Below are 15606 nucleotides of genomic sequence, written 5' to 3'. Positions count from 1 at the left end.
TCCAAACATGGGTGTTTTATTTGATCTTTAATGTACTAATGATCATAAATACTGTCAAAAGAGCAGAAATATAGAACCAAAGCTGCAAAATGAGGCAGGGTGAAACGATGTGTCTGGAGAGCTGCAGGTGTGAGGCAGTGCTGGTTTCAGCCATTTAGAGGCCCAGGGCAAAGACCAATATGAGGCCCCTCCCCCTTTAACTGAAGAATTAATAATGAGTGGAAAAAAAATTATAAAGCGTCTCTTTTATGTTAATAAAGCCACAGAACTCCAATAAATGCCCCAATGTGAGATATAAATACCAAAATAGCCGACCATAAATCATAATTTTCTTTGAAAACCATCTCAGAGCTCAAACTCAGCACATTCTAATGTCTTAAAAAATCTTTAGGCCAGGTGAACTTTCATAACCCTGGTGTTGGGCCAAAGACTGGTATCTCCAAAATGACCACTTTTCAGGGAATGAAAAGTTTATCATTTATAAAAATGATATAAATATGATTTATAAAAACAAATTAAAATCGTGAAAATTTGAGATACAAGGTCTTAGCCTGATGACAGTGATAAATAAAATAAATATATGCTCATTATCAGTGACATATTGGTTCTTCTGACTCTATACAGACATTTGTATCCCATTAACCTCATAATTATCCACCAATCCACAGTTTTATTTCATTTCAACTACAGATTAACTGATCTATTATCTACCTTACATTCCCGGTTTGTATTGCGGCCCTCACTAAAGTATTTTTTAGACAATGTGGCTCTTTGGTAGAATAAGGTTGAGTACCACTGGTCTAACTGTTACATTTACAGGGTTGAACTGTGAAATAGCACTTTAAAGGGGCACTATGTAGTTTTGAGGAAGACATTTTTAATCAAACAAGCAAAATCTGAATTGGTTGATTTTCACGTGTCGGCAAAATTTCTTCAGTTTCATGATGAATAAACCAAATAAAAACAGAAGAAAAGCACTATTTTATACTTGATGCATATGTAGCAGACCCTGCTGCCTCTCTAGTGTCAGTGTTTTGCTGACCTCATTTTCCTCTGAGAATAGCTGGTTTCATTATTACCAAAAATATTTCTGAGTTTCTATTATTACCTTATTAGTATTGTAAATATGAAATTCCTGAGTTTGAATTTCTTCAGAAAACAACCTGGTGCAGCTTTCACATTGCACTGATCTGTACAAAGTTAAATATAATTTTCAGTGGGCTAACACATAGCTAATAAATACAGTTTTCTTAAGAAAGAAGTGTTGTGTATTGCTTTCCACAGTTGACAGGCAATGGATTTTAGTTCTAAGTATGTTGTGAGCAAAATGTATGCACTTGAAAGCCAGAAAAAGTACCTCCTAGACAGGGCAAGTAGGAATTTAGATGGGGCAAGTAGATTTGGGAAGCACTTGCCCTGAAGGGCAAGTAGGCAAAACCCTTAACGTCAGACCCTGCAAGTACTTCTTAATCTGTCTCAGGAAAAGCTTCATCTATACTGAGTTCAAGGAGAATGTTTTTTTTCACTCTTTATTATTCTAATTATAGAAAACATTTTTTAATCAGCATGTCTATATGTTGTCGTACATTGTTTGTATTGGTCGTATCATCGGTGTGAGCTGTGTGGTTGGAAGTCTTTTGTATGCAGAAACTCATTACTGGATCTTTGTCTGTGTGGCAGCTGTGGGCACTGCCAGGGGTGGAGGACAGATGAAGGATGACTGCACTGCTGTGGGATAAAGAGAGGGAGTGTGTGTTTCACTGTGTTTTTGTGTTTCATAGTCAGTTTCTGTACATGGGTACATGGTTGTAAAGATTGCACAATGTTTTCTTGCAGGCACATTCCCTCGCTGCTCGAGCGTCCTCAGACGTCTGTCAGAGAGTATTAATTAAATGACAACAATGTGCTCGTCTTTCTCTCCTGCTCCGACTCATCTGCTCGATACACATTACAAATATTCACCAGAGGAGACAGATACCCCCTCAAACAACTCCTCTGTGCTGCTTTTTTCCGTCTCTCTTTTCGTCTTTTGTTCCTTTTTTTTTTTAGTTACAAGAATGAGTCTGCTCTCTTTGAATAAAAATGGTATGACTCATTTAACAAGGTGCACACTGAGCTGGAGATCCTCTCTGTGCTGGGGATGATGTTACAAATATTTCAGTATGAATGAACTGTGGGAGGAGAAGGCACAAGAGGGGACATGGGTCTTGTAAAAATCAGAAAAATGAAACAGACAAAATTTAACTTCATCCTGTAATGATTCTAAGAAATGTCTTCTGAATACTTCTAGAGAAAACATGTTATCTTTGGGGGCTTGAAGCAGCACAGCAGTTACTTCATAACATTTCATCTCAACCTGCTTAAAATCCTGTATAAGATATTTTATAATGTGATGATGCAAAAACAGGCACCCTGCTGATTTTAGCCATGAACACTAGTTCATTAGCAGCTGTCACACAGATGAGAGACAGTGGAATTTAAAGGATGGTTTCGATGAAGGGAAAGACTCAGGAAAAATGCTTTCTTCAGGGTCCGTATGTATTGCATGAAGCTGCACACTAACAACTGATGACTCAGATCTTCAGTTAGGATCCCCCTGAGTCGTCTAGCATTATTTTGAGTACAACTTCTCAGAGCAATCCACCAGTGACAGCAGAGCAGGCTGTAAACATTACTGAATTAGTCTCAAAATGACCTGCAGTAGTCTCATCCACTCCAAAAACAGGCTGATTTTGTACGGTGAAAGTGAGTTTACCCCCAGCCCGCATCACGCACAGATTCTGACAACAATGTTAAATAATCAGAATAACAGACAGTGCATTTCAATGAAAAAAAGTTAATATTAATGTGTTCACTTAAAGGTGCAGTGTGTAATATTTAGCCTAGTAGCATTTAGCTGAACAAACTTGGTAAAACAAAGGAAAACATTTCTAATACGGTCTATCTAAATAAGTGTTTAGTCATCTAAATTCAAAAATAGCTATTTTGAAAAAACAACTCAGAATAAACCTTTAATTCATACGTAGGGAGGTTCCCCTCCATGGATGCCGCCATCTTGGATTTTTACATGTTTCCATGGTAACACAGAGGAAAAAAGGATAAATAAAGTTATTGTATTGTATTGTATTCACATTAAAGATACACATTAAATTCAACTGGTTGCCACAGTTTCCAGCAGAGAAATGCAATCTAGAACCCACTTCTAGATGTTGATATTCAGTTTTACACACTGCACCTTTAAGCACCACCTTGACAAAGTTTCCTCACTTAATTAAGGAAAACAGCCACAACACTCACATCCTTGTCACGCGTAACAGTGCTACACAGGGATTTAAAAAAAACAGCCAAGGACCTCAGACTGAATTAACTCGTGGTTATGGCTCAGATATAGCAGTGTCAAGGTAATGTTTACCAACCTTATTTATGTATAGTTTATCATTATTTATTTTTTAAGTCACACAGAAGTGAAACTGATCTCTGGAAAGATTCATAAAAACTGCAGCTCACTTCAGCCTGTGCTGTTACCAACCTCATCATTAGATGCTTGTTGCAAAAAGGCCAGTTTGCATTGAAAGGGGTGTTTTTTTCCCCCACATAACTGCATATGAGCTCAGCTTCTCTGGGTATTAGTGCGTGTTTGTGGTCATTGGCCTACAACATAATGAGGATCACATTTAAATTACATACTTTATACCTTTACATGAGTAGCTTTATAGACAAGTACTTTTAGTTAAGTAAATTTTAACCAGAGTAAATGCGGTTTTACTTGAGTACAATAGTTGTGTACTTTTCCATCTTTTGGATGTACTTTTACAGAGTAACTGAGTCAGAGTTTCCTCTCCTTGTGAAACTGGTTTGACTCATCCCTCACTCTCGGGTTTGAGTTTCCTCCTTCTTTAAAGTGAAAATCTCAGCGTTTCCCTCATTTCAGGGTTTACAGACTCAGGGTTCACACTAAACATGCTTTATGAAATGGGACCTTGGTGTTGTTTTAGAATTACAACATAATTAAAACTAGAAAAGCACTCAGAGAGTGCAGACCTCCACCATTAGCCCATCTCTCAATAGTGAAGAATCCTTTAAAAACATTCCTTGATCCAGATGGTGATCCAAATCACTCCCAAAATCTAATTCGATGATTACTCCCTCCCCGGTGGGGTGGAGACATGGTAAGGCAAAGTATTGGCTTTACTATGTGTGGACTGTCATGGCGGAAGCACCCATGGTCTCACCGGATGACTGAAAGTCATGGCAGATGGTGAATATTCCTCTATTCCTCCCAGCATTGTGAGTATTCTCGCTACAATTCACTGTCTTTCTCTCTGTTACGCTCCGACTCTTCTCCTCGTGCGTCTTTCAAACTCTATAAACTCCTAAACTTTAAATAGAAACACACCAAAAACATGCTGCTGGGATTGAAGTTACTCATGTCCGCCATCTCCTGGTGTAAAGTGGTAACAGCACAGACCTCCGCCATTAGCCCTATCTCCCAGTAGTAAAGAATCCTTAAAAAAAAATTCCTGGATCCAGACGGTGATCCAGATCACTCCCAAAATCCAATCAGTTCTTACTTATGCCATTTTTGACATTTCCTGAAAATTTCATGAAAATCCATCCATGACTTTTTGCGTTATGTTGCTAACAAACTAACAAATAAACGAACAAACCCACCCGATCACATAACCTCCTTGGCAGAGGTAACAAACAAACAAACATAGGGCAAACACAGACCCAACAAAACAGCATAACAACAAAATGATTAGGAGTGAAACAGATGTGTTAGGTTAATTGTTTGGTGGGTATTTCAGGATGTTTTTTTATTGTCTCTTGTTATATATTCTAATAATACAAATTAAAAACTGTAACAAAATGATCTTTTATACTCTGTGCATCACCTTTCAGCCCCTGTTTCTGCTCAGACTTGTTGGTGCTAGTAGTCTGACAATTGGTGAGACTAGACATCCCAGTGGCCTTAACGGCCATATTGATCCTTCACCATTGGACAGGAGGAAGTGGGTCATTTCTGTATTATTCTTACTGTGTTGAACCAATCATGCTCTAATTTTGACCTGAAGTCCTCAATATCTGTCCCAGCATTTACATGTTTCATTAACAGATGCCCCAGTGGCTATGACAGCCATTTTGATCCTTCACCATCACACAGGAAGTGGGTGTAACCCTCATATGAAACATCTGGTTGCCTTCAAATTTCAAACGTATGATTGGAGTCTAGCTCTCGTCAGATTTCAATGTTAATTTCTTGATTTTCCTATTGAGCCACCTAGTGTGAGATGCCAGTAGCACCTTGTAAATAAAATTTCCAATGATTTTAAAATTTTACATTACATTTTACAAAATTACATTTTCTGTACTTTTGAGTGTGAATAATATGCGATAATAAATGTTATATAAGATCAAAACTTCTGAATTTTCAATATCAAAACACTATCAAATATCAGAGTTTCCAACAGGGAAAACCTACACTACTGTAACTACTCAGTGTTTTCTCTTCATATTGCACAAATTAAAACCCAGACCACCACCTCCTATTCCTCTAATTTCCCCTCTTGGAAAAATGTGTGTTGGGGTCCACGGAGGGAGAAGAAGTTTAAAACAAATGAACAATAAAGTATGGAGTCAAAATAACTAACAATAAATAAAAGGTATAAACTTTAACTGATTTAAGTATGACAAATGAAAGTAAACAAACTACTTCCTCTACCATGAACTACATGTACTGCACATCTTCTTTCCTCATGCAGTTCTTTTTCCAACAAAACTAAGATGTCATCTTTCCCTGGTAAGAGCAGAGTCTGCTCCTCACTCATCAATCCATCATGTGGTCGTCCATGCAGAAGCATAAACTTCACGCACAGGGTCCATGACATTATATTTGTATTTACTGCAAAAAGTTAAAAGAAAGTGGCAAATTTTTTCATTCTGCGATGAAATAAGCAGCGAGGACGAGCCTGTGGCTCTGTCACTCCTTAAAAATCCCTCTGAATCCATCCTGACAGAGTGCTTCATACAGCGCCAGCTGCGCCAAGTTAGAGAGGTGGAGAGCAACTTTTAGTACGCAGTCACACTAGGCAGTCCGCATCGTGCCTTAATTCAGTCTCTGTGAGGTGACTGAACAAACATATCCGTTTATCTAGTATATTTCCATGGTTGATATTCACATGATAAACGGGCAAAGCACAGTGTTTAGAGCAAGGATTCGTTACAAGAGAGCGAGAGGGAGGGAGGCGCATGAGCAGGAAACAGCGGGAGCTGATCAGCTATGCTTGTTTTGTTTTGTTGATTCATTTAGCTGCTACCGATGTCATTACTCACGTGCGTGCAATGCCGCGTTCGTGTCCGGCATGGAAAATTGACAACTCTTCCACTCTCTTGCAGTCACAAGAATGCGTTTAGGTACCGAAACATGGTACCGTTTGATTTTACATGAATCGGTACTCAGTAGTACCGGCGGAATTTGGTCGGTGCCTAAGAAAGTACCGAATTCGGTACCCATCCCTAAATGTCATGCTTCCAGTTTCGAACCAGTGTACCCAAGAAGTCCTTTGAGAGGTATGAATGACAATTGGAGCAACAGGGAGGTTTGCAAATCAAGACAGACATACAGACAGCTCTCTGATTACAGTAGTAAGATGGGGATCACCTGAGTGAAGTGAATGTGTCTCACTTGATTGTAGTATAAAGATACCGGTGTCTGGAAGGTCCGGTCACTGGTTAATCAGTATTCCTGGTTACCATTACACCATGAAGACAAAAGAACACTCCAAGCAACTCAAAGAAAAGGTTATTGAAATTAAAAAAAGAAGGTAATGAACATCCCCTGGAGTTCAGTTAAATCCATTAACAAGAAATGGAGGGAATATGGCACGTGTGTAAATCTGCCTCGATCAGGCTGTCCTCACAAACTGAGTGACCCAGTCAAAGCTTTACAAACTTCACTATAGAGTGGCAAAGAGAAAGCCTCTGTTGAAGAAAACATGATAAATCTCGACTAGAGTTCACTATAAGGCATGTGGGAGACTCCATGGTGAAGTGGAAGAAAGTTCTTTAACCTGATGCAACTAAAATGGTGCTTTTTGGAGATGAGAAAAGATGCAATGTTTGCCAGACATCAAACAATGCATATCACCACAGACACACCATAACTACTGTGAACACAGTGGTGGAAGCATCATGCTGTGGGGAGGCTTCTCAGCAGCCGGCCCTGGAAGGCTCAAAGCAGAGGTTAAAATGTAATATGATATAATAATATCACACTCTAACACAAGTATGACTTTTTTCATGCCAAAGTTAGAGGATTGAGAGTTTTATGAGATGACATTGACTGTTACACATCTGTAGAGAGTGGCACTGCAACAGTAGGTGTATTTGAGGAGCCTGCCTATCCACTCTGACTCTTTGTTCCTCTGTAAGCCACTGTACCAGCACTGCAGATACAACCGGTCTAAATCTGTTTAATGGAAAATAATTATCGAGTCATTCTTGAAGGTTGAGCTGTAAAAAGCTTTTATGGATTGCCACCTGAGGCGCTCCCTTGTGTGTGTGTTCATGGTCAAATATGTGTGTTCATTAGTGTGTTGACGCCCTGAAGCAGCTGAGTTAGCTGTCACAGTGTTTCTAATGCTTCCTGTTTTAACAGCAAACACTCACACTATTAGAGGCGGTACTGTAAGCTGTCATCACCTGCTGTCATTTTGGTGTAGGAGTGCTGCGGCTAACAGACCGCTGTGAGAGCTGCAGTCAGGGTGTGTGTGACAGCAGGATGTACACTCATCTTTAGTGGGTTCAATCAGGGTCAGCATGAGGACAGTCTGTTGTTACCTCACACGCACTGAAACTGTCCTGATGGGAGCATTTGAAATTTGGCATGTGAAAATGATCATGTTTATCTGGTTCTTCTCTGAGCTTGGTGTTGCTTTTTTAAATGATTTAGCTCTTGGTTGCTGTGCAGTTTACAAAGTTGCTGTTTTATTTGACACAGAAGGCAGCAGATTTAAGTTCAGAAGCTCTGATAAACCCACAGAACATGCATTGCTCAGCATTAACAACAGACTGACTCGGGTACAGATCAGCTGGTGAAACCAGAGCATTTTGATGCTAGGGTCAGATATTTTTCCCTGGGGTTGGTAGACATAAAGCAAAATTAACATGGGGCTTCATTAATTTATCAGTTGGACCGAGGCTTTGGGGGCTACTCATCTTTAAAAGAGTGCACCTTCCACAGGCTGTGACCAGAGGCCAGTAATGAAGCAGAGATCTGCATGACTACAAGTCCATCACAATCCGCTGAGTCGGCCCCACAGGGAAAGACTCAGCTGGACACAACTACTGCACTTCTCTCTATTTAATTCTCCTGTCCTCTGCTCTAGCAGACATAAAAATCATAACAATCACTGTCTGACTGTCTGGCTTGTCTCCGTCTCACTGATGCTCACATTTGTTTTCCCTCATTGCTTCTTTTTAGGAGAAGAGCAGAGATGCATACTAAAACTGCTCCCTGCTCTCCCTCCACACTGCAGAGTCCCTGCTCCAAAGCTTTGTGTCTAAACGCCATCCTCAATCCTGTTTAATTTAGAGTCTCTCCATAGATAAGGAAATGTGATGTGACTTGACTGATAAGGAGGAATTGATCCCTTTATCCTGCAGTGTTTGGGGAAGAGAGGCTGAGAAATCAGATTCCCCTCCAGAGGACTGCGTGTGTGTGTTTTTGGATGGGATTACCACGTTGTTCTCTTCTGTTACAAAGTTTCACAATGGAGGCTTTAAAGGAAGAACATGGTATTTATTTACAAAGACACAAAAACAGAATAATTAAATTCAGATCCCTGAGAAAAAAAGAAAAAAAACATTGTAAACAAAGATGCAGAACGTGAATATTAGGGTTACCTTTTAATGTGTAAGACAAAGAGACACTAGTGAAAGTTACTGGTACCATGTTGGCGAAGAGTCCTGTGTCGTGTTTTTTTTCTTAGACCTAGATGGGGTCTAATTACAAGGGATTTGAACCAAATCCTGCAGTTGTGATTGGATTACTGAAGGTGTACGAGCTTTTGTGAGAGATACAGAGTTGTAAAGCAGCTCAGGAGCCGCAGACCAGTTTGACCTCAAACACACCGCCCTCTCTCAAAAATTCATCCCACCAAATGAAATCAGTGTTTTCTTTATCTGTACAACTCTCACATCGTGCCTTGTGTCATTTTTTTGAGGGGCTGTTGCAGTTTGCAATTTTTGCTGGACTATTTTCTATAACTGTCTCTTCACAAGATTAATGAATGCACCAAATCAAAAGTATCAAAACAGCGCCTGTATGTGATGACACAGACTCAGCACAGCAGTACCTCTCCTTTGTCCTTACACCTCTCTCTCTCCCACTGAGTCAGAGCGAGGAGATAAAGGGATTAGATGAACTATCAAAATGAGATAATAACCTTCTTTCTTTATGCTTAAACATGTGATATTTAGACAATGTGAATCTATTTAGAATCATAGAATATATGTTTGTGATTCTGAAGTGAATAGATTTTTTCCAGCACCTCTTATAATGGCATACTCTGCTGTAATGTATGAAAAACATAGCTGCTTGAAACATAAAAAATTATAATGTATACACAGGTTGATGGATAGGCTTTCATCAGTATAAGCTCCTTAGGATTGATTTGACAGAGCTCTTTGTGCATCAGCTGCTAATGAAGGTTATTGTATAAAATCTGCCTCAGCACGTGTGAATGACTTTATACCCTGCATGCATAATAACCCACGGTTCCTTTGGGTAAACCTTTTGCTTTTTTCTGTCAAGCTTCACAGCAGTTAAGAAATAATTAGGATGAGCACCTGCATGCTGTAAACAACAGGACAGCTCTTTTATCTCACACTGTTGGGATAGTCTGAGGTACATCAGAAACCTTTTGTTCTGGTTCTGGTCAAAAATATCAGCTGGAAAAAATAGCCTTTGTGGATTCAAATGGATAATGACTGGAGCTTGCTGTTTGGCAAAAATAAAATTCATACCCTAACAGTCAGTTTAAATTTAAACAGATTACAGAACCATCATAATATCATACTGACTACATTTGTTATAATGACTCTACTATTCCACTCTACTATAGAAAAAGCAGAAGCAGTCGGCTACAACACTCTAAGCTTATAGCAGCATAGCCAGGGACTGTCTATGGCTAACCTGGGCCAGCCTTATCTATGAACTAACTTAAAGCTTCATATCCAGATTTCAGTCAGGAACATTCTTGTCAAACACTTTACCATTTTATTGCAAAATGGTTTAACTTGGCTGAGAAGGCTCTGCTCAAATGCTCCCTGGGTCAGTCAGGCAGCATGCTTTGACTCTCCAGGGAGCACATGACTAGAAACCCCCATATGGATGGATACATTTATGACAGTGCATATTGAATATGATAAAATTAGTTCAAATGCAACTAATCCAGGGTGCAACAAGCTTTATGCTATAAAGGAGGAAGCTGGGGTGGAGGACGTTAAGCTTTGTCAGCAGCAGAAGTGTGGTGCATCAGCATTAATGCAAGCAGGGCTTAATGAGAATTACGTCATGTTAAAATACAAGGCTGTGTTGAGAGAGAAAGCTGTGATTGGCTGTGGGATTGTATGGTAATAATGATGAATTTGACAATAATTAGGATCAGCTGGCTGTCAGCTGATCACCGCTGGGCATATGACTACCGTGTCCTGCATGAATTAAACACTATGCATTGTTCATGATAACACAAAGATTCATGGTGCTGGTTCTGGATGCTAGAATGATTCCAACCAGGGCAGCTTTATAATGAAACATTTTAATTCTTTTGCCAAGTTTTGTAGCTAAGAATCCCTGCTCCTTCAAGAGTTCAGTTTATTGATAGGCTTGCTCAGGAGTCATTGATATAAAATTGGGTATCATATAAGTTGGAGTATTTGATAACAACACTTAAATGAGACGTGTACTGTAAGCCCGTGGTTCTCACACTTTATTTGCCCGAGGCACACCTAAAATCAAGCCAAAATCTCAAGGCACACTATATCCTTATCCATGGAAAATGGCCACTTAAAAACATCTTAAAGTATCTTTAGTTATCATATAGTTGTAGTTATAGCATGCAAATTCCCACGGCACACCTAAACTTGCATGAGGGCACACCAGTGTGCCTTGCCACACCATTTGAGAACCACTGCTGTAAGCTATATAATATTGATCCAAGGAAGCACCCAACTTCTCCAACTCTGTGAATAATTTTTATTGATGAGTCATTGTTTTCATGTACAAATCAAAATCAGTCTGAAATATATTTTGTTTGGCATTTAAGTGGTCTGTGTTTCTCTGTCAGGAAAAAATTATAGTCGTTTTCAAAGAGAAGAAAGTGAAGAAAGAGAGCAGAAAGAAAGGGTTGTGGTGTTGCAGCGTCTCAGCAGAGTGGAGTGAGTTGTGACAGAGGTCGCGACCATCTACTGCACTTGACTGGCTTTAGTTCACACTTCAAAGATCTCCTTCTGCCCTCTCACCTTCAGACTGAGGACGAACACTGAGAGAGAGATACATCCTTTACACACAAATGAGAATATTTAGAAAACACAAAGATATCCATAAAATCTGATTCCTGGGGATACAGATGTGTCCTTAGAAAAAGCATAAAATCAAGTACATTTTTGATGTTTAAAGGTCAACATGGAGAAGATGTTACAGTGGGTTAATAAATGTGTTTTTAGTCAGTTTAGTCAGAGCTACAGAACAGAAGTTGGAGTTACACATAATCCTGTGGAATACATTGAAAGTTAGGGTTGACCATTATTGTTTTTCAGGGCTGATATCAATAATGATAACTAGTAGTGGATGTAACTGATATTTAAGACAAAATGTACCTAATATGGCGAAAGTGAAGCTAAATGTTAAATAATTAAGGAAAATAAACAATTTGAGAAAAAGTACAGAGCAACACTGAAGCAGCAAGAGATAGGATGTGATGCCAAACACTCCCAGTGTCAGTGCCACTCAGGCCTTGGTTTTGATTGGCTGGTAGATGTGTGACATCAAGCCAGTCATATAGTGTTGTGGGCCGGACATTAAATGAGACTGTAGAGAGTGAAAACAAAACCAGAGGGATAGACACATCTTACAGTGAAGACAAAATAGCACACCTTTGAATTATAGTTAAATGCATTCCTTAATGCCATATATCTGCATTAATAATCATCCAGGCTGATAACTGGTCCACCTCTAGTTCAAAGCAAGATGTTTTCAAACACAACAGAGAGCTGCAGTGATGATGCTTTTTAAAAGGCCAGCCTGGAAGTCAGCATCATGCATTATACACAAAGAAAGACCAATCAAGCTTCAGAGTAAATGTCTTATGGTGCTTTGTGCCTTGGATATCCAAATAATTTAAAAGACTGAATAGATTTATCCTCCAGTTGGGTTGTTTAGTTATCTTTTTATAACATATTTTCTAATCTCCATATTCAGTCGTTCCATCGTTGTTTTTGAGCACACTGATGGTAAAAGGCACTATTTCTACAAGCAGGCCCTGTCACCAGCACCCACTCCATCAGATTATTCAGTCTAAGATTAATTTGACAGAGTGCTCCTGGGTAATTTAGTTGTTCTGATCTAATTGGCAGTGAGCTGGGCGCTTCATTTAAGACCATATATCAGCTTTCCCTCCCACGGTGATACTTTAGTTCACCAACTGAAGAGAAAAAAGAAAGAAGAATACACGTAGAGGACTCTTTTGTTAACCTGATACCTTAAGTCCTTTTTCTTTAATGCTTTACAGGAGACATACATTTCACTGATGTAACCTGAACTTCTAAAAAACACCCTCTGGAAAAGCATGAATGAGACAACAAATGTTTCTCAGGACTTCATTTGAGCTAACCGTGAACTTTTACCTCTGATTATTGCTGTCCAGGAGAAATTTGTTCCTGCCTCCACAGTGTTATACATTACATTTTTCATACTGGACAGACAAACCTGCATGAACACACACTCCTCAGATTACCCTCTTACTCCGTATGTGTGTGTGTTTTTCAGAGCGGCAGAACCACGCCCGAGAGCTGGTGAGGGAGGCTGACCTAACGCAGTGGGACGCTTTAGTCATCATGTCGGGGGATGGACTTCTGTTTGAGGTAAAAAAGAAAGAAATGCACAACTTTATATCTTACTATTCAAGGATGCACTGTCACACCTATAAACCATAGCTTTAGACTGCATCAATATCAACAACATGTACGGTTCCTGATTGAAGTTTTTCAGACCATATTAATTTAGCTGGTTTAAGCTGGGTATGAAACAGACTGAGGTTTAAACTAACATCTTTAAAGAACCTACTAGAGAATTTCTATTAAGTAACTGTTAATGCCTGCAGCTGGAGTTACAATATGCTGTGGAAACAGTGTTTGTTGAGCTGACAAAAGTTCAACATGGACAGGAATAGATCAGCAAAGAGATAAGAGTAATGCTTTCTCCACAGTGGGCATAAAAGTGGACCTTAATGCTCCTCAAAGGAGATTTAACCTCTTAGTTGTTGGTTTGTTTTTTTGTTTTTTTTCAAAAATAGTTACTCCTCAATCCTCAAAGCTGTATGTTGTTTGTGTTTGTCATTGCTATGTGCTTGTTTGTGAACATGCAGATTGTTGTTTACTTTTTTAGTGCTACTGTGGAGGCAGCTTAGTGCATAGAGCACCTGATTTCAAGGACAAATTTTCCCTGAGGGACAATGAACACATCTTCACATGTTTATCAAACCTGAGCTGTGGATCTAATATGACTCCCAAGAATTTGAATTCATTAACCTCTTGTATTTCTTTAGTCTTTATCCTAACACAAAAAGTTTCAAGTGGACACTGTTTCCTTATGGAGAAGCACATCGACACAGTCTTATTTAGATTTAAAACAAGATGATTGAGTTCCAGCCACTGTTGGACTCCATACATGTGGTCAGTCAAAATCTCTGCTGCCTTGATAGGGGACGTAGCAGGAGTATAGATGACTGCATCATCGGCATAGAGCTAAATGCCAATGTCTGGAAAAATTTTGGGCATATCATTTATAAAAAAAGAGAGGTAATCCTACTCATCTGAAGTTTTATTTTCTGTGTCTGACAGGTGATAAATGGTCTACTGGAGAGACCAGACTGGGAGGAGGCCATCCGCACACCGCTGGGTATCCTTCCTGGTGGATCAGGAAATGCTTTGGCAGCATCGATACATCACTACTCCAGGTGAGACACACACTAAATCCTAAATGAAAACAGTGCTCTGTGTTGATCTGTACAACAGTCTGCTCCTGTAGTTATTTTACTGTAGGCTCAGTGGAGTTTGAGGACTTCAGTGACTGTGCTGACTTTGTTGAACTTTCTCTGCTGTTTGTTGATCTCACTGAGCATTGTCATTGTTTTTAACTGTTCAAATTGTTTTGTTTATGTTATCATGGTGCTGAGAAATGTATAAATATGTTTGTGTGGTGATAATTTGTTTCTCATGGCTCCAGGCAGGTGTCATTTCTCAGGCTGGTTAAACTTATAAACTTCAGTGAAACAGCTTCTGTTCTAAAAATCAAACAATTGTTTACAGTTTCAATGCAAAAATGCAAACAACTGGTGTGAGTTCTTACTGTTATAAAGTCCATCTAAATATATATTTGGCTTTGATTATGCACCTACCACTTAAAGCTCAACAGAAACCAGTCCAACCAGTAAGATTAAGAACAGTTTTAAACTCCAGAAATAGTGCTGTCATTACACTTTATACACAGCTTCTCTAAATCTAAATATACATTATTATCCTTTATATAAAACTGAACATCACAAACACATTGGCCTGCCCTCTGGTGTGTTTCAGAACAAAACGCACTGACCTCATCTATAAATCATTAAGGATGAGCTCAATAAGTGATTGTTTGGAGTTTATTCAACTGGAACAAAGAGGAGAGGATGAAGGAGAGGAGGTCATAATAACATCCTTTGAATAAACACAAAAAACCCACAGCAATCAACAACTTCACAAATGCGGACGTGTAAAAATGTTACAGTTTTTTAGTTATTTAATTGTACATAAACTCTAGATACTTTATCGATAACTCGATGAAGGACTACACAAAGATCACAAACTCATGAGTCATTACTCTGAGTCATTGCTGACTAGAACTGTAATGATATCATCAACTCATGAACCAGTACCTGATGTGATACTGGTTTCACCGTATAATTTTTTATCACATTTTGAAAAAGAGTTTCAAATTTTTACAACAGAAATGACACTAAACTCAAAATATAAATAAATATGATTTTTTTTATTTCTATTCTCTAAAATAAATGCAAAAAGTGCCCTTTTTCCTTATAATTTTTAAAAGTAGCATGTTAATTATGAGGTTTAATTTTTAAGTTGGTGACAAACGTTTTTGTGAAGTCAAGTCAAATTTTCCATATTTATTGAAATTTTTAATCAAATTTTGAGTTATATTTTAGTGATGCACCAATGCATCGGTGGAACATCAACATCAGCCAATGGTGGCCTTTTGAAGCCCAATCGACCCATCGACAAATAATGTGTCAAGTACCAATGACAGCTGTCGATGTATGTCAAATGTGG

The 15606-nt window shown here is 38.9% G+C and overlaps 1 protein-coding gene across 1 annotated transcript in view; it reads left to right on the top strand.

The window, feature by feature from the left end:
- The window catches only part of LOC121508668 (sphingosine kinase 1-like), a 54242-nt gene that overhangs the window by 28958 nt on the left and 9678 nt on the right, over positions 1 to 15606 (top strand). The window contains exons 3-4 of the mRNA XM_041785661.1: positions 13049 to 13143; positions 14122 to 14237. Coding sequence (XP_041641595.1) covers positions 13049 to 13143; positions 14122 to 14237 — 211 coding nt within the window. The remainder of the gene's footprint in view (positions 1 to 13048; positions 13144 to 14121; positions 14238 to 15606) is intronic.

This window comes from Cheilinus undulatus, linkage group 4, assembly GCF_018320785.1.
Source record: "Cheilinus undulatus linkage group 4, ASM1832078v1, whole genome shotgun sequence".
Lineage (NCBI taxonomy): Eukaryota > Metazoa > Chordata > Actinopteri > Labriformes > Labridae > Cheilinus > Cheilinus undulatus.
This window is presented reverse-complemented; position numbering and strand designations above follow the sequence as displayed.